This window comes from Fusarium keratoplasticum, chromosome 6 (assembly GCF_025433545.1).
Source record: "Fusarium keratoplasticum isolate Fu6.1 chromosome 6, whole genome shotgun sequence".
Classification (NCBI taxonomy): domain Eukaryota; kingdom Fungi; phylum Ascomycota; class Sordariomycetes; order Hypocreales; family Nectriaceae; genus Fusarium; species Fusarium keratoplasticum.
This window is the reverse complement of record NC_070534.1, coordinates 200,937-228,090: the sequence shown is the minus strand read 5'-3', so window position 1 is coordinate 228,090 and position 27,154 is coordinate 200,937. Positions and strand designations below refer to the sequence as shown.

The 27,154-nt window shown below is 50.7% G+C and overlaps 11 protein-coding genes across 11 annotated transcripts; 5 read left to right on the top strand and 6 right to left on the bottom strand.

The window, feature by feature from the left end:
* Nucleotides 1-182: 182 nt before the first annotated feature.
* Nucleotides 183-3,989, top strand: NCS57_00802900 (Gluconokinase; the record flags this gene model as incomplete). Its single annotated transcript, XM_053057859.1, has 3 exons — nt 183-831; nt 884-1,280; nt 1,328-3,989. The coding sequence occupies 3 exons, from the start codon at nt 183-185 to the stop codon at nt 3,987-3,989; spliced, it is 3,708 nt and encodes a 1,235-aa protein (XP_052911690.1).
* Nucleotides 3,990-4,936: 947 nt separating this feature from the next.
* On the bottom strand, nt 4,937-6,852 carry NCS57_00802800 (uncharacterized protein; the record flags this gene model as incomplete). Its single annotated transcript, XM_053057858.1, has 4 exons — nt 4,937-5,034; nt 5,366-6,110; nt 6,164-6,762; nt 6,810-6,852. The coding sequence occupies 4 exons, from the start codon at nt 6,850-6,852 to the stop codon at nt 4,937-4,939; spliced, it is 1,485 nt and encodes a 494-aa protein (XP_052911689.1).
* A 603-nt stretch (nt 6,853-7,455) lies between these two features.
* NCS57_00802700 (Amidase) lies at nt 7,456-9,289 on the bottom strand (the record flags this gene model as incomplete). The annotated part of the gene is made up of 5 exons (XM_053057857.1): nt 7,456-7,571; nt 7,624-7,853; nt 7,906-8,199; nt 8,260-8,684; nt 8,729-9,289. 5 exons carry the CDS (start codon nt 9,287-9,289, stop codon nt 7,456-7,458), a joined length of 1,626 nt encoding a protein of 541 aa, XP_052911688.1.
* Nucleotides 9,290-10,158: 869 nt separating this feature from the next.
* On the top strand, nt 10,159-12,134 carry NCS57_00802600 (uncharacterized protein; the record flags this gene model as incomplete). The annotated part of the gene is made up of 7 exons (XM_053057856.1): nt 10,159-10,367; nt 10,423-10,630; nt 10,685-10,804; nt 10,861-10,983; nt 11,031-11,518; nt 11,569-11,898; nt 11,951-12,134. 7 exons carry the CDS (start codon nt 10,159-10,161, stop codon nt 12,132-12,134), a joined length of 1,662 nt encoding a protein of 553 aa, XP_052911687.1.
* A 127-nt stretch (nt 12,135-12,261) lies between these two features.
* On the bottom strand, nt 12,262-14,312 carry NCS57_00802500 (HET domain-containing protein; the record flags this gene model as incomplete). Its single annotated transcript, XM_053057855.1, has 2 exons — nt 12,262-13,894; nt 13,951-14,312. 2 exons carry the CDS (start codon nt 14,310-14,312, stop codon nt 12,262-12,264), a joined length of 1,995 nt encoding a protein of 664 aa, XP_052911686.1.
* Nucleotides 14,313-14,614: 302 nt separating this feature from the next.
* On the bottom strand, nt 14,615-15,676 carry NCS57_00802400 (Epimerase domain-containing protein; the record flags this gene model as incomplete). Its single annotated transcript, XM_053057854.1, has 1 exon — nt 14,615-15,676. One exon carries the CDS (start codon nt 15,674-15,676, stop codon nt 14,615-14,617), a length of 1,062 nt encoding a protein of 353 aa, XP_052911685.1.
* Nucleotides 15,677-16,586: 910 nt separating this feature from the next.
* On the bottom strand, nt 16,587-17,907 carry NCS57_00802300 (FAD-binding-3 domain-containing protein; the record flags this gene model as incomplete). Its single annotated transcript, XM_053057853.1, has 2 exons — nt 16,587-17,723; nt 17,830-17,907. 2 exons carry the CDS (start codon nt 17,905-17,907, stop codon nt 16,587-16,589), a joined length of 1,215 nt encoding a protein of 404 aa, XP_052911684.1.
* A 764-nt stretch (nt 17,908-18,671) lies between these two features.
* Nucleotides 18,672-19,718, top strand: NCS57_00802200 (Abhydrolase-3 domain-containing protein; the record flags this gene model as incomplete). Its single annotated transcript, XM_053057852.1, has 1 exon — nt 18,672-19,718. The coding sequence occupies one exon, from the start codon at nt 18,672-18,674 to the stop codon at nt 19,716-19,718; it is 1,047 nt and encodes a 348-aa protein (XP_052911683.1).
* Nucleotides 19,719-20,197: 479 nt separating this feature from the next.
* Nucleotides 20,198-22,076, top strand: NCS57_00802100 (uncharacterized protein; the record flags this gene model as incomplete). The annotated part of the gene is made up of 2 exons (XM_053057851.1): nt 20,198-20,463; nt 20,516-22,076. 2 exons carry the CDS (start codon nt 20,198-20,200, stop codon nt 22,074-22,076), a joined length of 1,827 nt encoding a protein of 608 aa, XP_052911682.1.
* A 300-nt stretch (nt 22,077-22,376) lies between these two features.
* On the bottom strand, nt 22,377-23,639 carry NCS57_00802000 (uncharacterized protein; the record flags this gene model as incomplete). Its single annotated transcript, XM_053057850.1, has 1 exon — nt 22,377-23,639. One exon carries the CDS (start codon nt 23,637-23,639, stop codon nt 22,377-22,379), a length of 1,263 nt encoding a protein of 420 aa, XP_052911681.1.
* Nucleotides 23,640-24,654: 1,015 nt separating this feature from the next.
* Nucleotides 24,655-26,115, top strand: NCS57_00801900 (MFS domain-containing protein; the record flags this gene model as incomplete). The annotated part of the gene is made up of 1 exon (XM_053057849.1): nt 24,655-26,115. One exon carries the CDS (start codon nt 24,655-24,657, stop codon nt 26,113-26,115), a length of 1,461 nt encoding a protein of 486 aa, XP_052911680.1.
* Nucleotides 26,116-27,154: the final 1,039 nt, after the last annotated feature.

The window sequence follows — 27,154 nt, the reverse complement described above, 5'->3', positions numbered from 1 at the left end:
TTTGGACAATGTCCTCGACCGGAAAAAGCCAACACAGGAATTGACGTTTTGCGAAGAGAGAAATTGCTACGTTGACGGATTGACATGATCATGAATCCGAACTTCTTGATTTAAGACTAGAAGGATCTTCCCATTTCCTTCAGTCAGCATCACCACAAACACTCATACCTTCAACCATCAAGATGCCCGCCACAATCTACGTTCCGAGTCCGCTCGAGAATCTGCCAAACGACACAGACGTGGTCGGCCATGACAAGCCCGTTGTGCGAGCTCATATCAGAGAACATGATGACTCTCAGCTCCGCACTATCGACGGCCTCATTCGTCACCGCGCCTCTTTGTACCCTCATGATCATGTCGTTTCATACCCTTCCTCGGGCATCAACTATGTCGACTATACCCTTCAGCAACTGGACGTTTTTGCTTGGAGAGTAGCCAAGTACTATGAACCTGAGCTACCAATTCGAGCATCGTCAAGCCAGAAGCCTACAGTTGTTGCTATGCTAGGCCCCTCAAATTTCGAATACCTCATCACCATGCTAGCGCTGAACAAACTGGGCCACACAGCGCTGCTACTGTCAACAAGAATTCCCCAAATTGCCGTTGAGTCATTGGTCAACGCGACAGGAGCTACGGCCATCATCGCCGATGGGCGCTTCATTGAACTTGCGGACAATGTCAGCAAGACTATCCCAACTCTACAGTCTCTTCGGATTGCTGGCAGAGAGACGTTCGAATACCCCATTGAAGCTCATGGAGACACGCAATTGGACGGACACTTGAGTCCAGAGGTTGAAACCGAGAATATTGCATGGATTATCCATTCGAGTGGTATGTTTACTGGCCTGGTTCCCATGCCGCCTCCAACTAATTGTGCTGTCAGGTTCAACCGGCCTTCCCAAGCCAATCTACCAGACGCAAAAGTCATGTTTGCCAAATTACGCCATTCACATGGACATGAAGTCCTTCATCACCTTGCCCTTATTCCACAACCACGGCATCTGCAACATGTTCCGTGCTATCCACTCACGCAAAGCTATACACCTATACAACGCCGACCTGCCACTTACCCAAGACCACCTTGTCAGCATTATGCGGGAACACAACTTTGAGATCTTTTATGGTGTGCCATATGCTCTCAAGCTTCTTTGTGAGACAGAAGAAGGCATCAAGCTTTTACAAAACCTCAAGGTTGTCATGTACGGAGGCTCAGCATGCCCCGATGACCTTGGTAACTTGCTGGTTGACAATGGAGTGAATCTCGTTGGACATTACGGAGCGTGAGTATGCTAGGCCCAACTGAAGATCTCGGCTAACATATCCATAGAACCGAGGTCGGACAGCTCATGACCTCCTTCCGACCCGAGGGGGACAAGGCTTGGAACTATGTCAGAGAAAGCGACAAGATCTCTCCGTTCCTCAAGTGGGTGCCGCGAGGGACAAACCTGTACGAGTGCTGCGTCACAGATGGTTGGCCAGCCAAGGTGCAATCCAATCAGCCCGACAATTCGTACGCAACCAAAGACCTCTTCGAGCCGCACCCTACGATTCCTCGAGCTTGGAAGTACATCGCCAGAATGGACGACACCATCGTCTTGGTCAATGGCGAGAAGTTCAATCCAGTTGCGATGGAGGGTTCCATTCGATCCAACAAAAATGTGAAGGAAGCTGTCGTGTTTGGAGCTGGCCGTCCTTACCTCGGAGTTCTCATCGTCCCCTCAGAGATCTGGGCTGGCAAGCCAGAGTCCGACGTTCTCGAAGCTGTCTGGCCTATTGTTGAACTCAGCAATCAGTCTGCAGACTCTTTCGCTCGCATCTCAAAGTCCATGGTCAAATTACTCCCCTGGGACTGTGAGTATCCCCGGACTGATAAGGGCAGCGTTATTCGTCAGGCTTGCTACAAGAATTTCAAGAAGACGATTGACGAAGCGTACGACTCTGAGGATGTACAAGGAGGGGATTTGAAAGAACTTGATCTTCCCGAATTGCAGACCTTCCTTCGAGAACTTCTTGTTCGGACTCTTTCTCTCAAGGATGCGCCCGCGGATGATGTGGACTTCTTCACTCTGGGCTTGGACTCTCTTCAGGCAATCCAGATGAGAAGCGAGATCCTCAAGACAGTACAATTGGGAACCAACAAACTTGGCCAGAATGTCGTCTTTGAGCACCCTTCTATCGAAAAATTGAGTCAGTTCTTACTCGGGCTTCGCCTTGGCCAGGATGCAATCAAGACTGGCTCAATTGAGCAAGAGATGGGACAGCTGCTTGAGAAGTATGGAAAGTTTACCGAACAGGAGCCTTCGTCAGTGGTATGTTTGAGCCCTCTTGCCTCGAGAATAGCTTCTAACATTTTACAGGTCATCACAGGTGCTACTGGCTCACTCGGCGCTCACGTCGTCGCAAAGCTCGCCACAGATCCCTCGATTGGCAAGATTTACTGTCTTGTTCGAGCTTCTGATGATGCTCAAGCGCTCTACAGAGTTAAGGAGTCTATGCTCCAGCGCAAGGTTTACCACAAACTCCCACTCGAGGCTCGTCGCAAGATTGTCGCACTGCCCTCGGACCTTTCGGATCCTCATCTCGGTCTCCCGAGCGAGACTTATGCATCCGTCACTACAAACCTTCGGTCTGTCATTCACTGCGCGTGGTCCGTGAACTTCAACATGCAACTCTCGAGTTTTGAGAAGGGAAATATTGCGGGTGTCAAGCATCTTATCGACCTGTGCCAAGCCGCGGGACCTACAGCCTCGATGAACTTTTGCTCTTCAGTCAGCACATGTTCCCGAGCCACCGTTGTTCCGGTACCTGAATCAGCTCCGCCATTTGAGTGGGCGCAGGGCATGGGATACGCCCAGTCCAAGTCGGTCTCTGAAAACCTCTGCGCCAAAGCGGCTAAGGCGGGTCTCACCACTCGCGTTCTCAGAGTCGGCCAAATTGTCGCTGATACTCGCCACGGAATCTGGAACGCCCAGGAAGGCGTCCCCATGATGATGCAGACAGCAGTGACCATTGGTGCTCTTCCTAAGCTTAAAGAGACGCCATCATGGCTACCAGTTGATGTCGTGGCCGAAGCTGTTGTTGACATTTCCCTCTCCGACTCGGGCAGCGTGTTTACCAACATTGCCAACCCCAAGACGTTTGACTGGACACAAGACCTTCTTCCTGCCCTACGAAACGCTGGTCTGACATTTGATGAGCTGGAGCCAAAGGAATGGGTGCAGCGTCTTAGGGCGTCAAACCCCGACCCTACGGCTAATCCCCCCATCAAGCTGGTTGACTTCTTCGCATCCAAGTACGACAAGGACGAGTTTACACCTTCAAAGGCTTTTGCTACCGAGAAAGCTTGCGAACTATCACCGGCCTTAGCCAATGCTAGTGTATTGGATCAAGATTTCGTCAACAAGTTTGTTTCGTATTTCCTCGGCACATCTTGGAAGACAGAAGCCAAGAACCACGCTACCAAGACTGCCATCGTCATCGCCGGTCCATGTGGCTCTGGCAAGTCGACTCTTAGCTTGGCCCTGTCATCCTCTCTCAAAGTTCCTTTCGTCGAGGGTGATTCACTCCATACCCGATCAGCGGTGGAGAAGATGGAGTCGGGCACGGCGCTTGTTGATGAGGATAGATCGCCATGGTTGAAGAGGCTGTGTATCCGCGCTCAAGAGACCCTCTTTGATCTCGGCTATGACTCAGTTGTCATCAGTTGCTCTGCTTTGACAACTGCTTACAGAGGTACGATGCGCCAGCAGTTGCAAAAGCAAGGCGTTAAGGTGTTGTTCATAGACCTGCAGGCTAGTGCAGACGTCTTGGCTCAACGCTTGGAAACACGTGCAGGACACTACATGAGCACAGCTATGGTCAACGGACAAGTTGATCTGCATGAGGATGCGGCTGTGGAGGAAGTGGACGTGTTCCCCATAGATACGGAGGCTGGGAAAGCAAAGGTTGTAGAAGAGGCTTTTTGGTTTTTGGCAAAGAATGTTCATTAGGGTTGGCGTTTTATCACTGTAGACCTTAGCCGACAACAATGAAACAGTACGAGAAGTATAGAAGAAGAGTGATGCTATTTGTACAGCCCTCATGTGCCGGTCCGTTTGACTATAGCAAAATGAGCCCGCTATTAACTTCCTCTTCCTTTTCCATCACTATCAGGCCAGCCTCATCATAGCACCCATTGAGGCATTAATTACGGCGCAATAAGGGCCCTCATCGTTGCCATAATAATTGTGCTTATGTGCGCTGAAAATGACCTTTCTTATGACGCAGCTTAGACCTCATTTGCGCCACGATTCGCGCTGGAATTAATGCCGGAAATGGCGCCGCAATTGGCGCGTTGATAAGGCTATTGCGAGATGGGTTTTAGCTGTGCGGGCTCAAAATTGCGGAGTTTGGACTGATTATGTAATTACGCTCCATGAGCTCATCTGGCGCACGTGACCATGCACGTGATAGAACTGTGCGTGCACAAATCGCACAACTCTAGGTGAATGCTGCCGACAAACTAAACGAAGCTTCCGATCATACTCGTATTAAAGTAAATGCGATTGAAAATTATGAAACCAAGGTTATATATAACGATTAAAGGATGATTTACTTACTCTATATTTTATGTATTTCCTTTTTGTCTAAAGAGTACATTACGTCTTTATAGCTCGACCACGTTCTCATACCCTGTAGGGTGCTTTTCTTCGTCTGTCTGACAACCGACCCTCTCTTACGAGTTAGTGGCCTCTTGGCTCGTGCATAACCATGATGTATAAAGGACAGTCTAACCTTTGGCAGTCTAGTGTCTTTCTCAAGGCTGTTTCGGTGACACGAGGACGCGCATCGCGGCGCGTGTCAGGCGCGTGCCAACCGCGCAATGGCCATCCTGACTGGACTTGTCTCGCATGGAGCTCGATGGCTGGCTCAGGCCTAGGATTTGTGCTCCCATGCCTTAACAACATTCGCTGCGGGACTCCCCATCATCTCCGACATTGGCCTTCGGCAAGGGCTCTCGGACCTGTTCATCCTGGCTGAGGAACCAAGAGACCCCTAGCATGGCTGTTAGTTATAGGTCTAAATAGCAAGACTCATTGAATGTTGCTTAAAATCTCAAGAGCTTTATTTAATTACACATCTGGGGAGTCTGTTAAGACTTGTTGCATCACTGTAGCAACTTCTATCGGGATGAGCTTAACCAAGATGTATTATATATTATTAAATACAAGCTATAGATAGATAATAAACATTTGTCTTTTAACGAAAAAAATAATCACCAGGCTTCCCTAAACCTAGATTGATATGTTACTATTAATACCAAGGGCTTGATAGTTTCTAGAATTCTGGACCTTTCCCAGTTCCTGTTGAATTCTCTGTACCTCACCATAGCCCAGCCGTTCCCGCATCTGACCTAGGATGCCCTGGATTAACGCCATGTCTTCATCCGAATTCACGGCATATCCAAGAATCAGCAAGGGCCAAAGCCCGAGAAACATCCCTGTCCATTTTTCAACCTCCTGAGGCTGCCGCAAAATCTCTAAACAACTTTCCACCTGCCATCGGGGAGAATTGTTGGTATTCAAGAGACTTAGAAGGTCGATTGGTAGTTGGTAGGTAAAACATTCTGTCACTAGGTCGAGCAGTAGTGATGTAGCAAGGATCACGAGATCGAACGTGTGCGCAGCGGAGGCGGATGTGAGGTGAGGCGCAGCTCTGGGTACTACCAATGCTACCCAGTAATCCATCTCAGATCGTAGCCGAGCAAGATTCTCGGGGCTTTGCTGTGCGGGTGCGTTGTGGAAATTGATGATTCTTAGTTTCAAACGGTACAGCGTTGTAGGAATACCCAAGACGGGACTGCAAGCCGCATATGAGGCGTCTTGCGAATTTGGCGGTGCGAGCAATCTCTCCACATTTGTGACAAACTGTGGATCGATGTGGAAGTAAGGCGCAAAGGGTCTCCGCGTGGACAGGAGAAATGCTTGGTAGAGAATGCTCTCTGCAATGATGCGGTCGAAGCCTTGGGTCATAGACCCGGGCGAGGCCCCGTTCTTGGACACAAGGTCAAGCAGCATCACGGCACCGGCGACGTGGTTTCTAGGATCGACCGAGTCGTCGAGGCACCATAACTATAAGAAACCTCAGCCCTAGTGAAAACCATATAAGAGCGAGGAGCACATACGTCGTGAACGTATAAGAAGACTACTGTCGTTAGTAGTGAAGAATCAGGTTGTTTACCCGTCGGCTGAAAATTGGCCAGCGTCTGATTAAGCTTGTGGACTGCTTTAGAGTAGTAATGAAGAGCAGCATTCTTATGCCGATTGTCATTTAGTAGGACGTGCTTGTTGCAGGCGCAACAAGCAAAAACAGCATCTCTGACGCTTGGGTAATGAAGCATCATGTCAACGAGCTCCAATCGGCTTCGTCTGACGTGCTCCTGGCTGCTTGTGGGGAGCACAATAACGGAGAAGTAGTAATTGAGGAGGTGATGGATGAGCTCACTCTCGATGCCTGGTTTAAAGAGAGAGCGTCCCGGAGAAGGCGATCTGCCGCGATAGGGGACGATGGCTGTGCGGCTTGAGTCAGGGGATTTCGACTCTTCTGATGCAGAACTGGAACTTGAGGGCGATGGCCTGGCAAAGGATAGATCTGGACTCGCCCGAGAGCGGTGCCGACGATCGCAAAGGTCTGTTGAAGTTGGCCAGGCACATTGGCGGCCAAAGGCAGAACAATTCCGACAAGATGGCTTCTCCTCGCCGCACTTGACCTTCCGTTTCCTGCCTACGGGGTTGTCAGTATTCAAGGGCAGCCTGTGCGAAAGAACTCACAAGTAAAGCATCCAGTCTTGGCACGCAGCATTGCCTTGGTCATTGCTAATTATGTCTAAATGCTGAAAGTATTGATGTGATGAAGCTGAGTTCCTCCAGGTTGCCAGTGGCTGTTCCGGGAGACAGGGACGGCTATCAAAAGCGGGGTTCCATCGGTCGAGATGCTTTGGGGTCTGCAAGGGGCTAAGACGTGTTTGGCCATCTCACGTCACGTTAGCCGCTGATACGTGAACGGAACGGCGGAAGTAAAGGATTGTTAGTGCGCTCTTATCGATCATAATCCAGCATAACATTGAACCGGGGTAAGGCTCGGGTGATCTGATTGGAGAAGCGTATTTGACGCTTCGAGACCCATGCCGCTCAAGACGATAATTGCCCCTCTACGGTAGATCTTGTATAAACTGTCGAGCTTATTGGAGGCTTTTAAGGCACTACACGCGGATTGTTGATAGCTACAAGAGATATTACCAAGTTTATTCAACTACTGGCTCGAGCATACACAGTACAGTCATAGAATCTCTTATCGAGTGTTGGATCTCAGGCTTGCTTTCTATGATGCACGAGAAGTAACGGCTTGAGCTGATGAAAAATGGCTGCTCTGCCCAAAACCCGGCCAGTTGAAACGGCTTCGCTAAAACCCACGACCTCACGACTGCACAATCTTGGATACCAATTCAGTTGCTGCCACTGTCTCTTCATCTCGGAAGTGTTTTCCCACAAGTTGGAGTGCAATGGGGGCATTTGCAAACGTTTCCGGCACATCTAGAAAAGCGTCAGGATGGAATTGAGAGCTGTGAAGGGAAATCGGACTGACACTTTCTGTATTCTCTGTCGTCTTCTTGAGAACAAGGCTTGTAGTCCTCGACGACGTCAATAGCTGGATCGACTTTTAGGCCAGTAGGGAACGCCACGCAAGGCTGATCGAGGATATTCCAAATGGCTGTATACAGCCAATATTGTCCAGAACCCAACGTCGCAGCAGCCCCGACATATGCAGGGCAGAGGATGACGTCGACGCCTCTTTCCTTCATGACGCGATGATACCTGGAGATATTAGTTAGCAACGTGAGGCAGCGGTTGGCTCAAATGTATATACTCTTCCCGATAGGCATCTCTCCGGACGTTCAGTGCCCAGTTCTCAGGTATGGAGAGGGGCTCTGGCTGGGAGCAGCTAAAAGCCCATTCTGTCAAAGCCGCGATCGGCTCTCCACCTTGTGCCAAGATATCCCTCTGTGTGCGCGCGGCATCTGGGAAATAGAGGGACGTGATGATGTCGAATCCTTCTTGATGCTTATACGGCTCGAAATCAACCACCTCCACGCCAGCTTCCCTGAGCTTGGTAACGGCATGGTGCAAGGCGCGTGTAACAGGAGGATGTGGGCGCACCAAACTGGTGAGAATGTTAGTTGCATCCGAACATGTATTATCGGCTTCTTCTTGTGACACTTACCCGTCATCCCAAATAACCCCAACAGTAATCTGGTTAGGACTGAATGGTCCAACATTCTTCCAAGGCAGAGGTACCAAGGATGTCTCAACCTCCCAAGGCGCTTGATCAAGAACTGCCCTTTGAAAGAGGTTCAGATCCTCGACGGTATTGGCCAGCGGCCCGATGACGCAGCGAACGCTCTCTTGTCCAGCTCCGGCCAGACATATTCCATTGTATGGGTTTCGCAATGACGTCGGTCGAAGGCCGTATGCGCCGCAAAATGCTGCCGGGACTCTAATTGAGCCGCCAATGTCGGTACCGATGCCGAGTGCGGCGCAGCGAAGGCCGAGAGAGGCTCCTTCACCACCGCTGGAGCCGCCACAGGTGAGTGCGCGATTGTGAGGGTTGACAGTAGTGCCATAGATGGGGTTGCTGCAGTCGATGTGCTGATGACTTAGCTTGAGCATCAATAAAGCAATAGTGGGCTTACCATGACACTTTGAGGCTCGTTTGTGCGTACGTGAAAGACTGCGCCGGCTTCCTTGAGCAGCTGAACCATAAGTGCGTCTTCTTCTGCAATGTTGTCAATCCATGCAACATATGCGGAGTGAACAATGCGACCCTTGAACCCGATGTGTTCTTTGGCAGAGATAGGAAGGCCGTGCAACGGTCCCTTGAGATTTCCGGTTCTCTTGAAGTAGGCATCGAGTTCAGCCGAAGCACTCAGAGCTTCTTCAACCATGAACTCGGTTGCGAAGTTGGTCAACTGGTGGGCAATGTGTGCCCTCTTAAGAAAGGCGGTGGTAGTCTCCAGAGCCGTAAGCGAGCCGGAAGCCATTTGCTGAACCAGTCCAGTAGCGCTGGTTGCTGTGATCTTCAGCTCTCGTGCCGTGAGCAAGCTGCATGTCTCTATGAAGGTAGAAACGTTCAGCTGACTGGCGGGTGCTAGCTCCTTGGGTGACAGAAGCCAGGCTGGGTTCATCGAGTCTCTGAGAATTTTGCGACACTTCTCTGCCTGGGTCTCCCAGGAGACTGCGGTTAAAGAACCCATTGCTGGAGGATCTTGAAGAAACTTCTGATTTGAATTGAGAGATAAAAGGTAGGTGTCTGGCCAGATTCGCTTTGCGCGGAGAAGGAGTATGAGCTGTGGGAGATAACGAACTTAAGGTACCATCTTTATAGCGATATCTCGGTATCCTACCATCTCGGGGGGATTGGATCTTATCTGGCGGACCGAGTCCGGACCGTCAAGGGCAGCTGCTGACTCTCAATAGCCGTGTCATGTGCCGTTTCGCTGCCGTATCCAAGAGCTGGAACCGATCTATAGCGTGGCCATTCAGCCCTGGATGACCACTCTAGCCAAATACCTCTTGCAGATAGCTTGACCTGTCTCGCAATTCCAGGCCATTGGCTAGACCTCGCAATTGTTGCGGATTGGCCAGGATAGCCGTGTTAGGGTCATACCCCGGATTTCGCTATCTTCCTCCGAGTTTAGCCCCTGTCCGAGCTAAATCTCGCAATCGTTAGCCATTGGCTGCTCTTCCGCAAAATAACCCTCCACCAAGTTGCCGACAATCTCCAACCTGGACTTTGGTACAAGATAACGGGCGTCGGTAGGGAGAGAGCATAATGAGGCGTCTGGAGGGGATAGCCTCCTGATAGTGCCATGCTCGGCAAAGTCCACCTGTTCGTACAGCAGTGATACGCCGCCATCTAGTGGAAAAGTCTAACGATCATGAATCTCGGTCCGCCTGTCATCATCGAATCATTATATATACTCATTGAGTGTGGAAGGAAATCCCAAGTCCTCATCTGTGCCTCCATCTGCAGAACAGCACAGCTACAACCAATTTCCATTGTTTCTTCAAGTATTGTTACGTATTTCTCCCTCTGCTCTACATTTCATACCGGAGCATCGTCATGGCTTCACCCGTCTCTTCGGCAACTCCCTCGCCGGACTTCATACCGGGCACTATCCACCTCGTTGATCTTGATGGTACCATGCACTCCCGTCATGCTCAGGGCGCGACTCGCGACGTTGTCCTTGTTCCAGCACCTTCGGATGATCCAGACGACCCATTGAACTGGAGCCACCGAAGGAAGACGCTCCTTCTAACCTGCGTCTGCGTGTAAGTTGCCTTCTAACTGCCCTCTTTCTAAGCAGAATCAATACTAATTTCGTAGGTACTGTCTTGCGGTTGGTATCGCGTCGGCCGCTATCTACTCGGTCCTTGTTCCCATCTCCGCTGCTACCAATCTCACTGTCGGCGACTTGAATACCGGAACCGGCTACATGTTCTTGGCATTTGGCTGGGGATGTCTGATCTGGCAGCCGCTGGCTCAGAAGATTGGCAAGCGGCCAGTATATCTTTTGTCACTGCTGGGCACCCTGGTAAGTTAACTAGTCCATCTTTCTAGATGTGAACGTTGGCTGAAGTGTTAATAGGGAATGATGCTATGGGCTCCTCACGCCAAAACTAATGGCCAGTGGATCGCCAACAAAGTCATCCAAGGAATGTTTGGCGCACCCATTGAGTCTCTGTGCGAAATCTCTGTTGCCGATGTCGTAAGTGATGAGAACTCCAAGGCTAGCCCAATTCTTCTGTCTAACACGTTACATAGTACTTTACTCACGAGCGTGGAACCTACATGGGACTCTATGCTTTGTTCCTTGCTGGGTCTAATTTCCTAGCCCCTGTCATCTCGGGATTCATCAATGACGGGCAAGGATGGCAATGGGTTTTGGTATGTTCAACTGCTTACTCGATACTTGAATCTAATACCGCGAACAGCACTGGTGTTCTATCTTCAACGGAATCGCATTCGTAATCATCTTTTTCTGCATGGAAGAAACCAATTACCACCGCTCTGCTACTACACCGATGATCGACTCAGACCAGGACCGCCCACAGCCGGATAAGTTGGCCGACAACTGCTCCGATGAAGAGAAGGCTACAAGGGTACAGAGTACTGCTAACACTGACGTTGATCATGGCACCGTTATATCTTCTACCAAGAAGACGTACCTTGAGAAACTCAAGATCATCCGTCGAGAAGACCTCCGGAGCAAGGTTCCATTGACGAATATGGTCATTCGAACATTTGCGTACTTCTCATTCCCTGTTGTTGTGTTCTCTGGATTTATGTATGGCGCAGTTGTGTGCTACTTCAATGTGCTGAATGCTACAGCGTCGCTTATCCTTTCCGGGCACCCTTACAACTTCTCTTCGAGCATTGTAGGGCTTTCATACGTATCAACTCTTATCGGAGTGTGCTTGGGGTATGTAAATTCGCTCATCCTACGGAATCTTTGCTGAGAAAGAGTCGCAGGACATATTACTGCGGACCATTGGGCGACAAGTTTGTCCTTTGGAAGGCCCGCCGAAACAATGGGATCATGGAACCTGAGTACCGTCTCTGGCTATATACTGCCCTGGTAATCACGGTACCTGGTGGCATGCTTCTCTGGGGCGTCGGTGCTGCCCATCAGATTCATTGGGTTGGGATGATGTTTGCCATGGGTGCGCTCGGAGCGGCCATTACAATCGGCTGTCAACTGCCCATCAGCTATTGTATTGATTGCTACAGAGATCTTGGATCCGATGCCATTGTCACTGTGATTCTGATCAGAAACACTATGAGTTTTGCCATTGGTTACGGGTAGGTTGTTCTGTCTCAACTTGACGAGCCGTTGCTAATGCAGCCGATTTAGAGTTACGCCTTGGGTTACGAACATGGGCTATCAGAATGCTTTCCTTGTTGCGGCCTTCGCAGCTTTGGCCCAGCTGTCTTTATTTCTCGTCTTCATCAGATGGGGCCGCCATTTTCGCAGGGCCAGTGTCGCTCGTTATTGGAAGTATGTCCAGCAGGTCAAAGACGATGGCTTGCTGCATTAGGAGAATGTGGCACAAGCCCTAATTACTTAGCAGGCATCGATTATGTAGGGGTATGGAAATGGAACGGCATGGCAAGAACATGATGAACAAGGTCCTCAAAGGTGCTTCATATGAAAGAGGGCGCCTCCTATACTAGACTCACTTCGACTTCTCTGATGTTGTCAAGCCACGTCTTGTTATCCAAAATAAACCATCCCAAACGCGCAAACTTGCCGTCCTGTGTTTCGCGGAGCATTAGACCTTCTTCGGCCGTGAGCTGTAAACACCATATTTCCTGAACCTTCTCAGTAGCGAAATCAAACGCTCCAAGGGCAACAAAGAGTGAGAGATCCGTCTTAGCAGTGCCTTGCTTTGCATCCTTACGCCCAAGCAGCGATCCGTGCCAAGTCATTGTGGGCACGTACCAGTACCGCTTGCTGAGGTTCTTGAGGTATTCAGAGTCAGTTGTTTCCAGAACAATGGCTTCTGCCATGCGCCCCCAAAGTTGGATCTCACAGTATGGCATATGAAGGGTATTGGGGCTGAAATGAACGTCTGGTGACCATCGATCGGGGTTTCGCAACTTTGGCTTGACTTTTATGAAGCCTTGGCTCTGATACTTGGCCAACTTGCGTTTGAACGCATCACGGCTCACGTACAAGACAGAGCCTTGGATAGCAGCCCAGGACCATGAAGGTGCCCGAACCACAGGTGCAGCAGCAAATCTTGTTGGTAAGGGTCTTGTCCCTGGACCAAAACGGGATCCCATCAGATGACCGGGTCTCCATAATAAGCCGCGAACAAGATCGCATTCCCATAGACCAGCCAGATATCGCGACCCTAAGACCTCCGAAATAGGGAAGGCGATCGAGGCGATGGCGGCAAAAATGTCATGGGGATTTGACAGCTGTCGCTTAGTGTAAGTGAAAATAATCCAGTCCCACTGCTTGAGAAGCTTCTCCCTCCTTACTGAGAGATCCGCATCTACCCCGTGGAGAACAGCTTGGAGAGATGTAGTGCTACTATCATCCCCAACATGACCATCCTCATAGTAAGTGCGACTGCGGCACGAGAAAACGAGCTGTTCTGGCGCGAAGATGACGGTACGACGGCTGAGCAGCTTTTCTTGAAAGCACCAACCCCGGGTCTCGGTTTGACCAAGGTCACGCGACCTTCTCACTCCTATAAATGCGCTTTCCGAGCCTGATTCATCCATCGGTATTTTGCAAGGAGGGGCCCGCTGTTGAAGATGGTTGACAATAAAAGAGTTGCGGGCATCTGAAGACCTCGCGGCAATAACCGTGAGGAACGCGTTGCCGTATACTCTTGCCATGAGTTTAGACTCGTGTTCCCAGTCTTGGATATCGCCCTGAATTATGCATAACGCATCGATCCAAACAAACTGAATGCCGAGTGTACGAGCCAGAGCAAATGTATCGCGATGTGCTGCCACGACGCGAGATTCATCGATACCGATGAGCATTCCTTCCATGGTTGAGCCGTTGAGAGTGAAAGTATCCGTTGCAGGACCCCAGCAGTATGATAAAGCAAGATATTTCTCCTGCATTGTCGGTGTCGTAATCACAAGTCGCGGAGCCTGGCCCTTTTGGGGATTGCCGACATTGATGAGCCTGGTAGGCATCTCTATTGTGCCACTTAAGTCGCACGATCTGTGTAACCTCTCGCATCGACTGAGCCATGTGTAGATCATATCAACGTAAAGATGAGGGTCATGATCCGATGTACAGAGCCGGCCCAAGATATAGCGGCTCCCCTTTTCGCTATGGTAGGTCAGCTTGAATCACAGAAGAATGGCGAACAGAACATATATACTGACGCATAGACGGCGAGTGTCACCCAGTTCAGGACATCATTCCTCTCTTGACCTCCAGTGATGGCAGATATCTCTCCACATGCCACCTTTACCTGTGGCTGGGAGAGATTTGCGGAAAAGTCTTGAAAATGACCGTATATCCAGATCGTAGGATCAAAGTCTTCAACTCCCTCTGGGGCTTCATCGTTGAGTGCAGAGTCAATTTCCGACGTGCTCCATTCCCATTTGAAGCCTTCCCAGCAAAGGAAACAGAAGTCGCAACCATTGTCGGCACTCTTCTTGAGAGACGCGAGGTTGGGATGAAAGGCTAGGCGCCCTCGTAGCTTTTCGAGAGTGAGCAGGCGGCAAAAGTCACACCGAGCCATGATTCATATCGCTAGTGTCTGTTGAAACAAATAACTCAACTGTTGAAGCTTCGTAGGAGGGGTCATTCTTGTGTCCAATTAGAATCTACCCTGGCCGTCTGAGGTGACGTGGCCGAGGCCTGCAGCCTTGTGGCCATCTACCTAACACAACCCAAAAGCTACTCCCAACTGCAAAGCACTCAAGTGTAACATAGGCTCCACATCAGTTTTCACTTGCCCTCGAGGCCGAGGCCGTTTCTCTTCACTCAATCAGCTTGACGGCAGAATCGAAGGTGCACTGCGATAAACACAAGAACAAAATTCTACTTAGCCCCTCCTTGAATGCTAAACAACTGAGACAACAACTCGGGCAGTACATCAGGCAACCCCTGCCACTTAATTCCCAAGACCCTCTCAGTCTCACTAGCATCAACACCAAAATGCGTATCAGCCTGCCTCACCCCAGGAGACCCTCGCGGAATTTTGGCCTTGTGCTCCCCCGCTATCTTTCGAGCAACATCGGCGATCTCTTGATTGCAGTATACTCCTGCAGCTAAAAGATATCGCTCCCCACCGGCTTCGGGAACTTGAAGAGCTTTGAGATGCGCGAGCGCGACGTCCTTGACGCTGACCCAGACTGGGCCTCGTGTATCAGGTATCGTGCCATGCACTCCGGCAGACACAACATCGTAGACGATTTGGTTGGATGTGTTGAGCTTCTCTGAACTGTTTGGGATTGCGCCGGGCAGAAACGGTCCAAATACCATGGCTGGGTTGAGGCTCACAAGGTCGAACTCTGCCGATGGGTTGTCGTCCATCCACTTCCATGCAGCCCTTTCGGCGACAGTCTTGCTGGCTCGATATGCGATGGCTGCAGCAGGGGCATTTACGCCGTCCTCATAGGTCAGTGGTGACCAATCTTTCGCGGTGTAAATCTTGCCCGGTTGTGGCCCTTTTGAGGCGTCATAGATGCCGGCGAATGAGTTGGTATGAACAATGCGCTTTACACCTCCGAGTTGTTTGGCTGCACCGAGAACGGCTGTTGCACCCTTGATGGTAGGTATCATAAGATCATTTTCCAGATCAGTCGTGTCGTAGTGAAAAGGGGCGGCGAGATGCAAGATTGCGCTCGGCCGAACTGACTCCAGGGCAGAGACATAGGATTCGATAGACGTAATATCCTCGACTACCACAACACAAAGGTTGGGATGTCTTTCGTGAATAGCGTGGACTTGCTCAATCTTGGACAGAGACCGAACAGTACCAACAACTTTGTATCCCACAGAGAGAAGTAGAGCAATGCAATGCTGGGCTATGAAGCCATTGGCTCCTGTGACGGCGACCACAGAGGGGGGCAAGATGGGGTTTGGAAGCGCTGACGGCATTTTCAGAGTAAGTACGAGTTACTGTAGAAATTTGACAAGAATACCGACAAATGATTGTAGGACGGACGAACGGGTCTGAGATGACAGGATAACGGAGCTCGATGGCCATAATGATTAAAAGATACAAACCATCTGGCCATGGCAGCTCCAACCCTGTCCAAGCACGGCCCTCCCAGCTCTGTCATTTTTTCGCCCCAGTACGGTAAAATTGGGCAGTCCGTCGGAAAGACCACGATGCGACGGGTGCAGCAGGGTCATAATCAATCAGCTCTCTATCTCAAAGTGGAGAAGAGCGCGGTCCGGCGCGCAGTCACAGGGTGGCGCGTCCCACCGACATCCGACATCCATTTTCCGGACATCCCCGATTGGCTCGGGGATAATCCAGAGGAACCATTAGCGTGGTCCCCCATGGCCAAACAATACTTTTAGCCTAGCATGAGCCTGAACTTGATGGCGCCCAGACGTATGCCGTAGAGAAACTGGTGGGTATGCTACCCTAGACACATGAGAACTCCACCAGTGACGACATGGTTGTGGCTACAGAATGATGAGATGGATCACATCTTTCGCAATCGATAAGGATGTCAGCTGGTCAATTATGAAAGCTCCTTTACCAAGCTTTTGTAATTGACGGCGAGACTGGGATTGACTGTGCCTTCTAGGCCTTATTGAGCGGGACCGAAACCGGCATGGGCGCAGCACATCAGCGTCGACGTCATTTCGACAAGTGCCAAATTGAGAACAGCGCGACCTGTTAAGCATCTGTGCCGAAACAGATATCGACTTTCATTTTGACAGAAATTGCGACTCTGGGCCTTGACTCTACCGGGTGATATTTACACACTGATTGGTTTAGAAAGTGATCAGAGGGTGAACAACTAGTGATCGAAATGGCTTCAACGGAGTAAAACTAAACACCAGCAACTGCCCTTTTCTTCAGCACAGCTGAATTTTCATTCAACCCCGCCCAGTCATGTGCATCCAAGCAAGCTTGTCTACTCAACAAGACGGCAACACTCGTTCTCTCTCTGAGCTCCGTCTCGTACTCTCCAATAGCTTCCTCAAGGTCCTTTCCTTGGCGATACACCGCTTCTAATGCTTTGCATAAGCGATACGCATCGAGAATGCCATGGTTCGCAGCCTCGCCTCGATACATGGTCATTGCGTGAGCGGCGTCACCAGCAAGAGTAATTTTGCCATGGTGGTTATCCCAGTGAGGACATGGCCAATCTTGAAGGACGATCTCAATCACCTCAGACCCTTCGGGGATTCTGTGCACAACATCCCGTAACACGGGATTGAATTCTGTTGCTCGTCGCTTCATGTTTGCTAAGCGTTCCGTGTCTGTAACGCCTACCTCGTCGTCTGGTGTCTTCAAAGGCCATGATATCATGACTTGGACGCGATAGTGTTCATCATCTGTTCCTGCCGTACCGTTGACTTTTGGTGTTTCGAGCATGCTGAACCAGAAAAAGGTCCCTGTGACGGGATGGCATCCCTGGAAGAGTAAAGGATCGATGTCTTTCAACGGCTTCACTTGCTCTGGCGTGAGATCGAGAGCGGCACCTGTGAATCGTATGGGCAGCCGAATATTTCGGTAGGATTCCGGCGCCAAGAATTTTCGTGTGCTTGAGTTGCTGCCTTCGACGCCTACTATCAGAGACCCTTCGGCTTGGGTTCCGTCGTCGAACATCGCCACCACCCCATCGTCTTTATCACGGATCGAGGTGAGGCGCTTGCTCCACATGACTTGATCGCTCACGCTCTTGAGAAGAACATTCCGTAGCTTCTCCCTGTTGACTCGTCGTCGATCACCCGGTGGAATGAGGAACTTTGGCTCTAGGGTTTCAAGATTGATAAAGACGAATTTTCCGAGTCCTTGACGGTCTGCCTCTGGATCGACTTGGACGGATTCGACGTCCTTGAAAGTGTCGTCCGATAAAAGCTCCTTCAGAAATGGGAGGACCCAATGAAGTGTTATGGCCCAGCCCTGACCACGAGAGCTGATATGAGCATCACGCTCGTAGATTCGGTATGGTATGCCAAGCTTGCAAAATGTCAGCAAATTTGGTCGATATGCGTGATGGTGAAGGGATGTCGTGTGGAGCGTGTTCAGGTGGAACACAACCCGTAGGTTGAGGAAGAGCTCTCACCATTTTGAGGCCATGGGCAAGTGCAAGACCAACAACTCCGGCACCGATGATGAGAATTGGCTTGCGGTCGTGTGACATTGTGCTGATTCTATTGGGCTTCAAGCTAGGGTTTGTTTCTTGGGAACTACGACAGATCCGCCAGAGACAGTGCAGGTAAGAGGTGGTGGTTATAATGTCTTGACCGACTGGTTCGCTGAAGTGTTCGGGCGAGGGTTTGGGAAGCTAATCAGGATACGATATCGGAAGAGTAATGATAGCTGAACGGAACGAACCCCGCATGGGCTGAGAGTACCTGGAGGACGCCACGACTGCGTCATATAGCTCTTGATCGAATCGAGGTATGTTGTATCGCTATGATCAACACAGGGACTTGCTCAGCATCTCCTGATCCGACTGAGAAAAACGTTTCCTTGATTGGACCAGGCAACCCAGCACAATGGTTCATCCCGACGTGACCCGACTGCGAAGCGTGGAGGTGTCCTGCATTCGCTTCCGTCGGGTCCTCGGCGTTATGCAGCCGTCGGAAAATGACAATCGCTCCACGCGAAGGGTACCGCCGGACCGCCAGCTGTGGCGGGGAATCCGATCCGCCGCAGTCGGTCTCAAGCCCCAAGGAGAGTCGTGGGATGGGACTTGTTTGAGAGACTGTGATTGCGGAAACACCGCACGCAAAGTTTTGAACAACACAGCAGCCCATTGAATATACAGTCTATTTCTTCCTTCATTCTTCGTTTCACTGACATCCAAGTCCTCATAACCGCCATTTTCTGATTGCTTCTCGTGGGCTCGTAACTTCCCGACACAAACGCATCACGCACACCGCTGCCACCATCACAACCATCATGACCCAAGACCAGAAACACGAGGCTCTTCAGCCCATCCACCCCTCCATGAAGGGCAAGCTCGACCCCGTTTTTGAGAAGCTCTACAACGATAACGTTGCCAACACGCCGCTCAAGCCCATTGACCTCTCTGTCTTGCGATCAAAATACTCAGTCCTCTATTCTTATGGCACTGGTCCTGCGCCAGATGTTGCCCGTCAATATGAGACCCAAATCACCACTCACGAGGGTGTCGCTCTGGACGTGAGGGTTTATGAGCCCAATACCACCGGGCCATGGCCTGTCCATATCGACTACCATGGTGGGGGTTGGGGTCTTGGTGATCTCGACACGGAGAGTCATATCTGCAAGCACATTTGCAAGCTGGCCGGAGTTGCTGTGATAGACGTGGCATACCGTCTCGTGCCGGAAAATGCGTTTCCGTGTGGCGTCACAGACAGCTTCGCTGCCCTCAAGTACATCTACGAGAAAGGTGCTGAGAGGTTCAATATCGACCCTACGAGCATTTCTGTTGGCGGCGTGTCAGCTGGGGGGTTCATTAGTCTGGCACTGGGACACATGGCGCGCGATGCAGGGATTCCTCTCAAACTCATCGCAGTCGGAACCCCGGTGGTTGACGATTTGTCCCAGTACTCATCTGCGTCCGACTCACCTTTTCCATCCATGCAGGAGAACGAACATGCGCCAACGCTCAACTGGGGCCGCCTGACCTGGTTTGACAAGCTAAAATGGAGCTCCCTCGGCTCGACCCCAGAACAAATCGCAGAGAAGCGGCAACAAGTTCCTGAAATGTTTGCCAACCTCTTCAAGGCTAAAGATTTCACCAATCTTCCGAAAACAGTTATCTACACGGCTGGGGCTGACCCATTGAGAGATGAAGGTGAAGCATATGGAATGAAGCTAATAGAGCATGGGAACGAGGTGACGATCAAGCGGTTTCCTGGGGTGCCGCACCCATTCATGCACATGGATAAGGATCTTTGGCAGGCAAAGGATTTTATACTGCAAACGGCTGCTGCTATCCGGGTTGCACTGCATGGGCTATAACTTGATGTTGGGAGGGAGCGAGGAATGCCGAGAACCTGGGTCTTTGTGGGCGGAGTAGGATAGGAGGCATATCATTTACAGCGCTCTGGGTTTCATGTTGATGAAGCTGAGAAAATTCCCACTCAAAGTTGAATACCGCAAGTGCTCTTGAATGTCAAATCAGCACGTACCAGAGCACGAGTCAATGGACATCAATCAAGTTTGCCACTTTGGAAGCCCCGTCAGTAACCAGATCGCACCCTATCTAGCCTAGCTGGTCACTGATAACGGACCGCGCCCTTTCCCCTCAATCATAGCCGATGATAAGAAGCAAGCCACCCCCCCAACAATGGTCTAGCTAAGCTTTGGTAAGCTAGCGAGGGTACTTGATCGGTCCATTCCCACCTCAGATAATCCCCAGCCTCCTCACACGTCGTCTGCTTCCAACTGCCCAAGCCACGTCAATCAACCTGAACGCGCTTCCCCACGGTTGACGGGTGATGAACATGGCGTTTTGCGCTCGACCAAGTGGGACATGCCTGCGATGCGCTGAGATCAAACAAGGCTGCAAAGGTGGCATCCCTTGCGACCGATGCACCCGGTTGAGTCTTCCCTGCCGTCCCAAGAACCCGGTGGCCTCTCAACCACGTGTGCATATCTTGGACGATTTCGACAACATTTTGCTCGAGAAGCCAAAGGCAAAGATACGAAGAGTCCAGACTGGCTGCTTGACATGCAAAGCACGCAAGAAAAAATGCGATGAAAGGTTTGTTGGCACGCCGTCTTCCCCCGGCCCATCACACTGATCAGGATTGTAGGAAGCCTCATTGTGGCGACTGTAGGAGGCTTTGCCTGCAGTGCTCGTGGCCTGCTGAAAGGCCGGGACGGAGGAGAGTTGGAGACCGGGATAATGAAATATGGTCAGATGCAGATCAAATCCTTGGCCTATCGACGGAAAGATCGCGAAGTTTAAGTCACTCGACTGACTCGGCCGAATCGAATCTCGAATCGAATCTTGACGTAAGCATCGCGGACTTGCTCTGTCAAATGTCATCTGCCTCTGCCTTCGATGCACCGGTCATCGACGAAGCCGCTCCAACCCAGGAGCCATACTGGAGCTTATCACCCGATGCAGCCTGGCTTGAGATACTTCCGAAAACACCCCCTGCCAGCGCGAGCCCACCAGTAAGCATGAAAGATACATCACTCAGCTTGTACACACCAAGCTTAGTTCCAGACATGACGTCTCCCCATGACAAGGCCTTACTCAATCACTATTCGACCATTGTCGCCTCCGTATTGTCGAGGCGTACGAACACAGCATCCAATCCCTATGTTGGCTATATTCTGCCAATGGCCATGTCAAACCAACTTATCCTTCATTGCGTACTAGCCTTGAGTGCCACACATTGGCAAAGGCTTCAGCCATGCATGCGGGACCGGGCATTGTTTCACCAAGGTCAAGCAACACAATCGCTGGCTCGTCTGCTTCCGCATGTTGATGCCAACTCAGTCGACATTGCTCTGGCATCATGTCTATTGCTCTGCATGACGGAGCTTTTTGACGGCACTTCACAAGGGTGGAAACTTCATCTCCAAGGAGCGAAGCGTCTCTTATCAACACTCAAGTTTCAGCATGGCGATATGTTGACCGGGCATTTCAAGTTCTCTGTCAAGTTGGCTCGATTTCTGGATAGTGCAGCTACGACAAGCACATGCAAACCTCCTCTGATTGACAATGAAACGGTGACATCCTCACTTGAGCTGACTGAGGATGTCAACGGCGAGGACACAGCAGTGTACGGGATACCAAAGGAGTTGTTCCATTTAGTTGATCGCATCAACAATCTGGCTAGCAAGCGAGGAACGAGGGTCGATGATCGTTCAGAGGCCTTGTTCCGTCACGAAGCGGGAAAGATTCAAGAGCAACTAGATAACTGGGCCTATGACTACGGAGGAATTGCCGGCGCTGTTGCCTCCCTTTCCTCAAGCAACGATGACGTTCTTCACGCAACAATTGCATACGAATGGGCACTTCGGCTCCGACTACACCAGATCACAGAAGGCTACTCACTTGGCGATAAGGTATCCGAATGTGTAGAACGCATTATCGAGTCAGCTCAAAAGGTCCGTTACGGTAGCTCTGTGGAGAGCTGTCTGTTGTTTCCACTTGTTATGGCTGGTGGTTCTTGTGACTGTCTTGGGCAGAGATTGATCGTGCAGGATAGGCTGATGGTTATGGAGCGGACTTGTGGCTTTGGGTACATTCATCAGAGCAGGGAACTAGTGGAAAAGGTATGGAAGAGAAGAGAAACTGAGCCCATAGTCAACTGGGCGAGGATCCGATACGAGGAGATGGGCGGCTTGGCTCTTTACTAATCCTTGGTTGGCTGCACTGCGTATCACCTTATAATCAAGCCTGGCAAGTGCGAATAGTTTTTTATTCCATAATAAAAAGTTGGGGCTTACTTACGGAGTTTGGGTTCGTATAAATGCTAGCATAAGCTGAGGGCGTTCATTGTATTGAGTTCAGTCCCATAACAGTGAGCCGGCGGAGATGCACATGAGGCTACGGCGAAGGAGAGAGCATGGGTTCAAAACTGTACTGACGGCAACCCGGTCAATCTATAGAATCCTAGAGTAAGGTGTACCTGATAAATTTACACCATGAATCTCATATTAGGAGCTGGCTTCAAACTTGGTTGCAGAGGCATTCAGATCGGCGACCAATCCAGCAATGTGAGAATGCATGTCATAACCGCATACCTCATCAATCGTCAACATGCCAGGCTTGGTGTTCTTACTCGACCATCCAATTCTCTCATTGAGGTTTTCTCTGGCGCGCTTGCTAGCCTCTTGAATTCTTGTTGCCCGTGGTTTTCTTTCCGCTTCGTAAAGCTTCAAACGCTCCTCAACAGTCAGATCAGAGTACTTTTCCGAGAAAAGAATGCCCAGCGCACCGGCATCCTCGATGGCCATGCATGCGCCTTGGCTTTGGTCAGGCATCATGGGATGGGCAGCGTCTCCTAGCAGAGTGCATCGACCCTTGGTCCAGTAGGGATAAGGATCATGGTTGTACAGTCGCCACATCTTGATATCCTCAGCGTTGAGGAACAGGGTAATGAGCTTGGGATCCAACCCTGGGAACGTAGCCGCAAGGTTTTCCCCCGTAGTCGAGATGTTCCATCCGTCTTCTTTAAGGTCGTTCTTCTCGGCAGGGTAAAAGCAGTAGCATGAAACAACATTGTTGTCGCTACATGCGGAGAGGACGATCTTGGTCTTTGTGTCACCACCCCAGAACTCAATGGCATCGTTGTTTATGAATTCTTCAAGTCCCAACTCGCGAAGCTTATCAGCGTAAATGATGCAGCGATAACAGCAAGACGTGCTTGGCACAAATTGTGGACTGATGCCAAGTTGCTGACGCATTATGCTTCGAATACCGTCAGCGCAGATTATCGCGTCGTGCTTTGCCTCTGTGCCATTCTCAAACGTGATTCGTCCCGTTTCGGGTTCCAGCTTGGACGCCTTGTGCCATGTCTTCAGAACAGCAGGGCGCCCTTTCCCACTGTTGGACAGCGCCACTTCTTTAAGATGGTTGTGTAAATCGATGCGGTGAAAGTTGTTGTAGTCGGTGCCAAAGCGCTCGCGATAGTCCCCTAGGGGATATGTGCCTTCGACTTGCCCAGTCGAGTAATCGTGACGGATGAGGTTTCTCAGAATGACGGGCTTGGCCGCAGGGATGTTGATATCCCATTCTTCCAAGAAGCGAGAGCCATTCGAAGCGACAGACAGAGACGCCCCAACTTCACCGCCGAAGTCGTAACGTTCGTACAGGGTGACCTGGTGACCGGCTCGACGGAGAGAAATGGCGGCAGAGAGGCCGCCGAGGCCAGACCCAACGATGCCGATCGAGAGAGATGTTTCAGTGCGTGCAGGCATATTGGTCTGAAAGTGAATATTTCGTTGGTGAATGGAAAGGGGAATATTTCAGGTTGATGCAGAGATTTTCGAAGAGCGTGTCGAGACACGGAAGTCAAACAATTCTTGTAGTGAAATCACTGAAATGAAAGTCTGTCGAGAAATCCGAGAGTAAAATCCTCAACTTGACGTCGAAAGGTGATTTACCACAAGGCACTTGGCGACCATGTCATCCATCGGCCCCTCTTAAGCTTTCTAGCCGTGTTGGCTTTCTGGTTTCTTAGCAATTATCCATCCACTCTCGATTCGATTAGCTGAAGATGGTGGCCTCCTTGACGCCCGAGATTCCTTCATGGCGTGACTCTCGTTAATTCCGCGTGAATGTCGGTTGGCCACACCGCATCCGCCAACCGCGCGGATCGTTATCGTCATGACAAACTCAAAACCCCTATCGGCAACGCTTGAAGCGACGGACTAAACATTGGCTCCACCTCGATCCGACGGCTGCAGTAGCGGAGCGACGGTCGGCCACTCAGTCTTTACCCCGCAAACAGGTGAGATTGATTCTGGTCTGGGCGCTGGCTTGGAGACACAAGCACGAGACAAGAGCTTATCTTGGTCTAGCCCGTTTGGGGAGAGCCTCCCGTCTTCTCTCTCAAGGCCTTTTGCCTGGGAATTGACCAGGTCAGACCTGGTTGAGCTCGGCAATTCCAACACACCGTGTTATCACTGGAAGATATCCTGACATCCCGGGATCTGAGGGTCGCATCGCTATTCTCAAGTACTTAAGTTGACGAACGACTCATTCCTTGTGGCATCATCTAGTCACACCAGGCCTACAATCACCTCTCATTGTCAGACATTTGTCTTGCCACCGGTTGCCAGCCTCATTCATCAAAGCCCGTTACTCTCTCCGAAATTCCAGTGAGCACTCACAGGTAAGTGGACATAGTCCCTCGACCATCCTCATCGGATAATACTGACACCTCCACAATAGTCCAACATTCGAGGTCATCAGCACCTGAGGAGCGTCAGAATGTCTCTCAACGAAATGGAAAAGACTCGAACGAACAAGGACCCCCCATCCATCGTCATGGGGTCGGTGCGGGACATGACGACCAACGAATCCTTGAAAAACATCACTCGCAAAGTTGACTACCATCTTGTACCTTTGATGCTCGTCTGTTACTTCCTCCAGTTCCTCGACAAAGTTCTCATCAACTATGCCAATATCATGGGTCTTTCTACGACGCTCAACTTCAAGGGAAATGACTTCTCGTGGATGGCAACGGCTTTCTTCATCGGTTTCGCAGTGGCCGAGTTTCCCCAAGGCTTCCTCATTCAGAAGTTTCCCGTCAGCAAAGTCCTTGGCGTCAATGTGATTCTCTGGGGCGCAGTCATCTGTTGCTCTGCCGCGGCTCAGAACTTCCCTGGGATGACAGCTGCGAGGACGTTACTCGGCATGTTTGAGGCTGTGATCTCTCCTGCTCTTATCATGATAACATCGCAATGGTATACCAGAAGCCAAGCCACCCCCAGAACTGGCATCTGGTACTGTGGTCTTGGCATTGGGCAAACCGTCGGAGGTCTCATCTCCTTTGCCGCTCAACATGGTAGCCGAGTCGGCAGCTTTGAGGGCTGGCGTATCATGTTTGTATCGGTTGGGGCCTTCAATATGCTGGTCGGCCTTCTTGTCGTCTTCTGGATGCCCTCGGGTATTAAAGAGGCCAAGTTCCTCACCGAACACGAGCGGCTCGTGCTTCAAGAGGCTCTGAGCGCTGACCAGGGAGGAAACGGCGCCAAGGTCTTTCACGCTTCTGGTATCTGGGATTCCCTCAAGGATCTACAGGTCTGGCTTCTCTTCCTCAACACTATCCTCATTGTCATCCCATCTGGGATCATCACAACATTTTCCGCCACACTCATCCGCAGTTTTGGATACAACCCGAAACAAGCAGCTTTGCTGAACATGCCCTCTGGCCTAGTATCGGTAGCTGCCACTTTGCTCAGCACATTCGCCATCCTGTACCGCTTTCCACGTTGGCTTGGCCTTTGTCTTCTCATGATCCCCACTCTTATTGGGGCAGGACTGATGTCATTCTACCCGGACAGCCAAGCTGGCTCCCTCGCTGGTATCTATTTGATCAACTTTGACGTGGCACCACTGGCACTGATCTATGCCTTGGTGGGAGCCAATATTCAGGGATACACGAAGAAGGTCACTACTAATGCCATTATTGCAATCGGGTTTTCCATTGCTAATATTATTGGCCCTCAAACATTTCAGGCCAGGGATGCACCAGGCTATATTCCAGCCAAAGTCACCGTGTTCTGTGTTTGTGGTGGATCCGTCGTTGTCAGTATTTTAACTAGGATTCTCTACGGCGTACGAAACAGGAAGGTCATGGTGGTGCGAGACAGTGGTGAGGTTGTCCAGGAACAGGCTCCGGAGCTTCTCACTGATAGGAATAACCCCGACTTTTTCTATGTATATTAGCGCAGTCAAATCTAGTTTGTTGATCTCCAAACTTCATTCCACGTCGGTCTCGATTGTTGTTCACCAATAAGCATAATCAAGTAGCAAAGCGTGACTAGTTTCTACAGTATTCTCAGGTATGCCGTTCAAGGCTCCAATGATGGTGCGCCGAGACCTCATGAGGGATACATCTTTCTCCATCATGATGCGGATCTCGCCCAGCCATCAGGTAAGCTATCTTGTCAATAGTTGCCAATGAACTTGTCTATCGTGCCGAGCGAAATAGGCTGCTGGTCCGATCAGGGTCCACTGTGATTGGCTCGCTCGGATCTCTCGCACTCGTTTCGACTCCCCCTGGACTCGTTTATAATCACTTATCCTATTAAGATATAGTGTTCTGCTATGCTTCATAGCCTTAGCCCCGTCATAGTCGTGACAAGCGCCATGTGGCCAGTATATCTTGCTCTTTTCCCTGGCTGCTTCCCTCGGGGCGGCCGTCGCGCATCCATTTCCATAACCGCAGAGTGATACACACTCTCTCACAGTACCTTTCGGTGAGCCAACTTCGATTGACGGTTCGGGCCAGCTTGGTTCACGTTGGTTGGGTTGCGTGCAAGAACAGTGTCCATGATAATTCCCGCTTGAATCACAGCGAGACCACAACTGGCGACGCCGCAAAGTTCGGTGACAAGTGGGGAGTAGTCTGCCTGGACGGCATACATGGTAGGGAGGCCTGCGAGGACTTGAGGACCAGCGTAGCAGATTGGTAGGATGGGGGGAACCAGAAGGCTCTTCCATCCTTGAAGCAAGTGGCTATACCGATAGGTGATGGAGATGCCGAGAAAGATGCTTGAAACGTTACAAAAGGCCCACCAACAAGGGAATGTGTTGAAGACCAGCGGCTGGTGACCGTAGTAGATGTAGATGCCGCCGTAGATGAGCATGCATTCTTCGAGAACGATGTCCAGGAATCCTGCAAAAGCCAGAAGTGCCCATAGCCAGCCGGTTCGGATGTTTCGGTTCAAAGCAGCAAAAATCCCGCAGCTCAGAACTGCGCCAT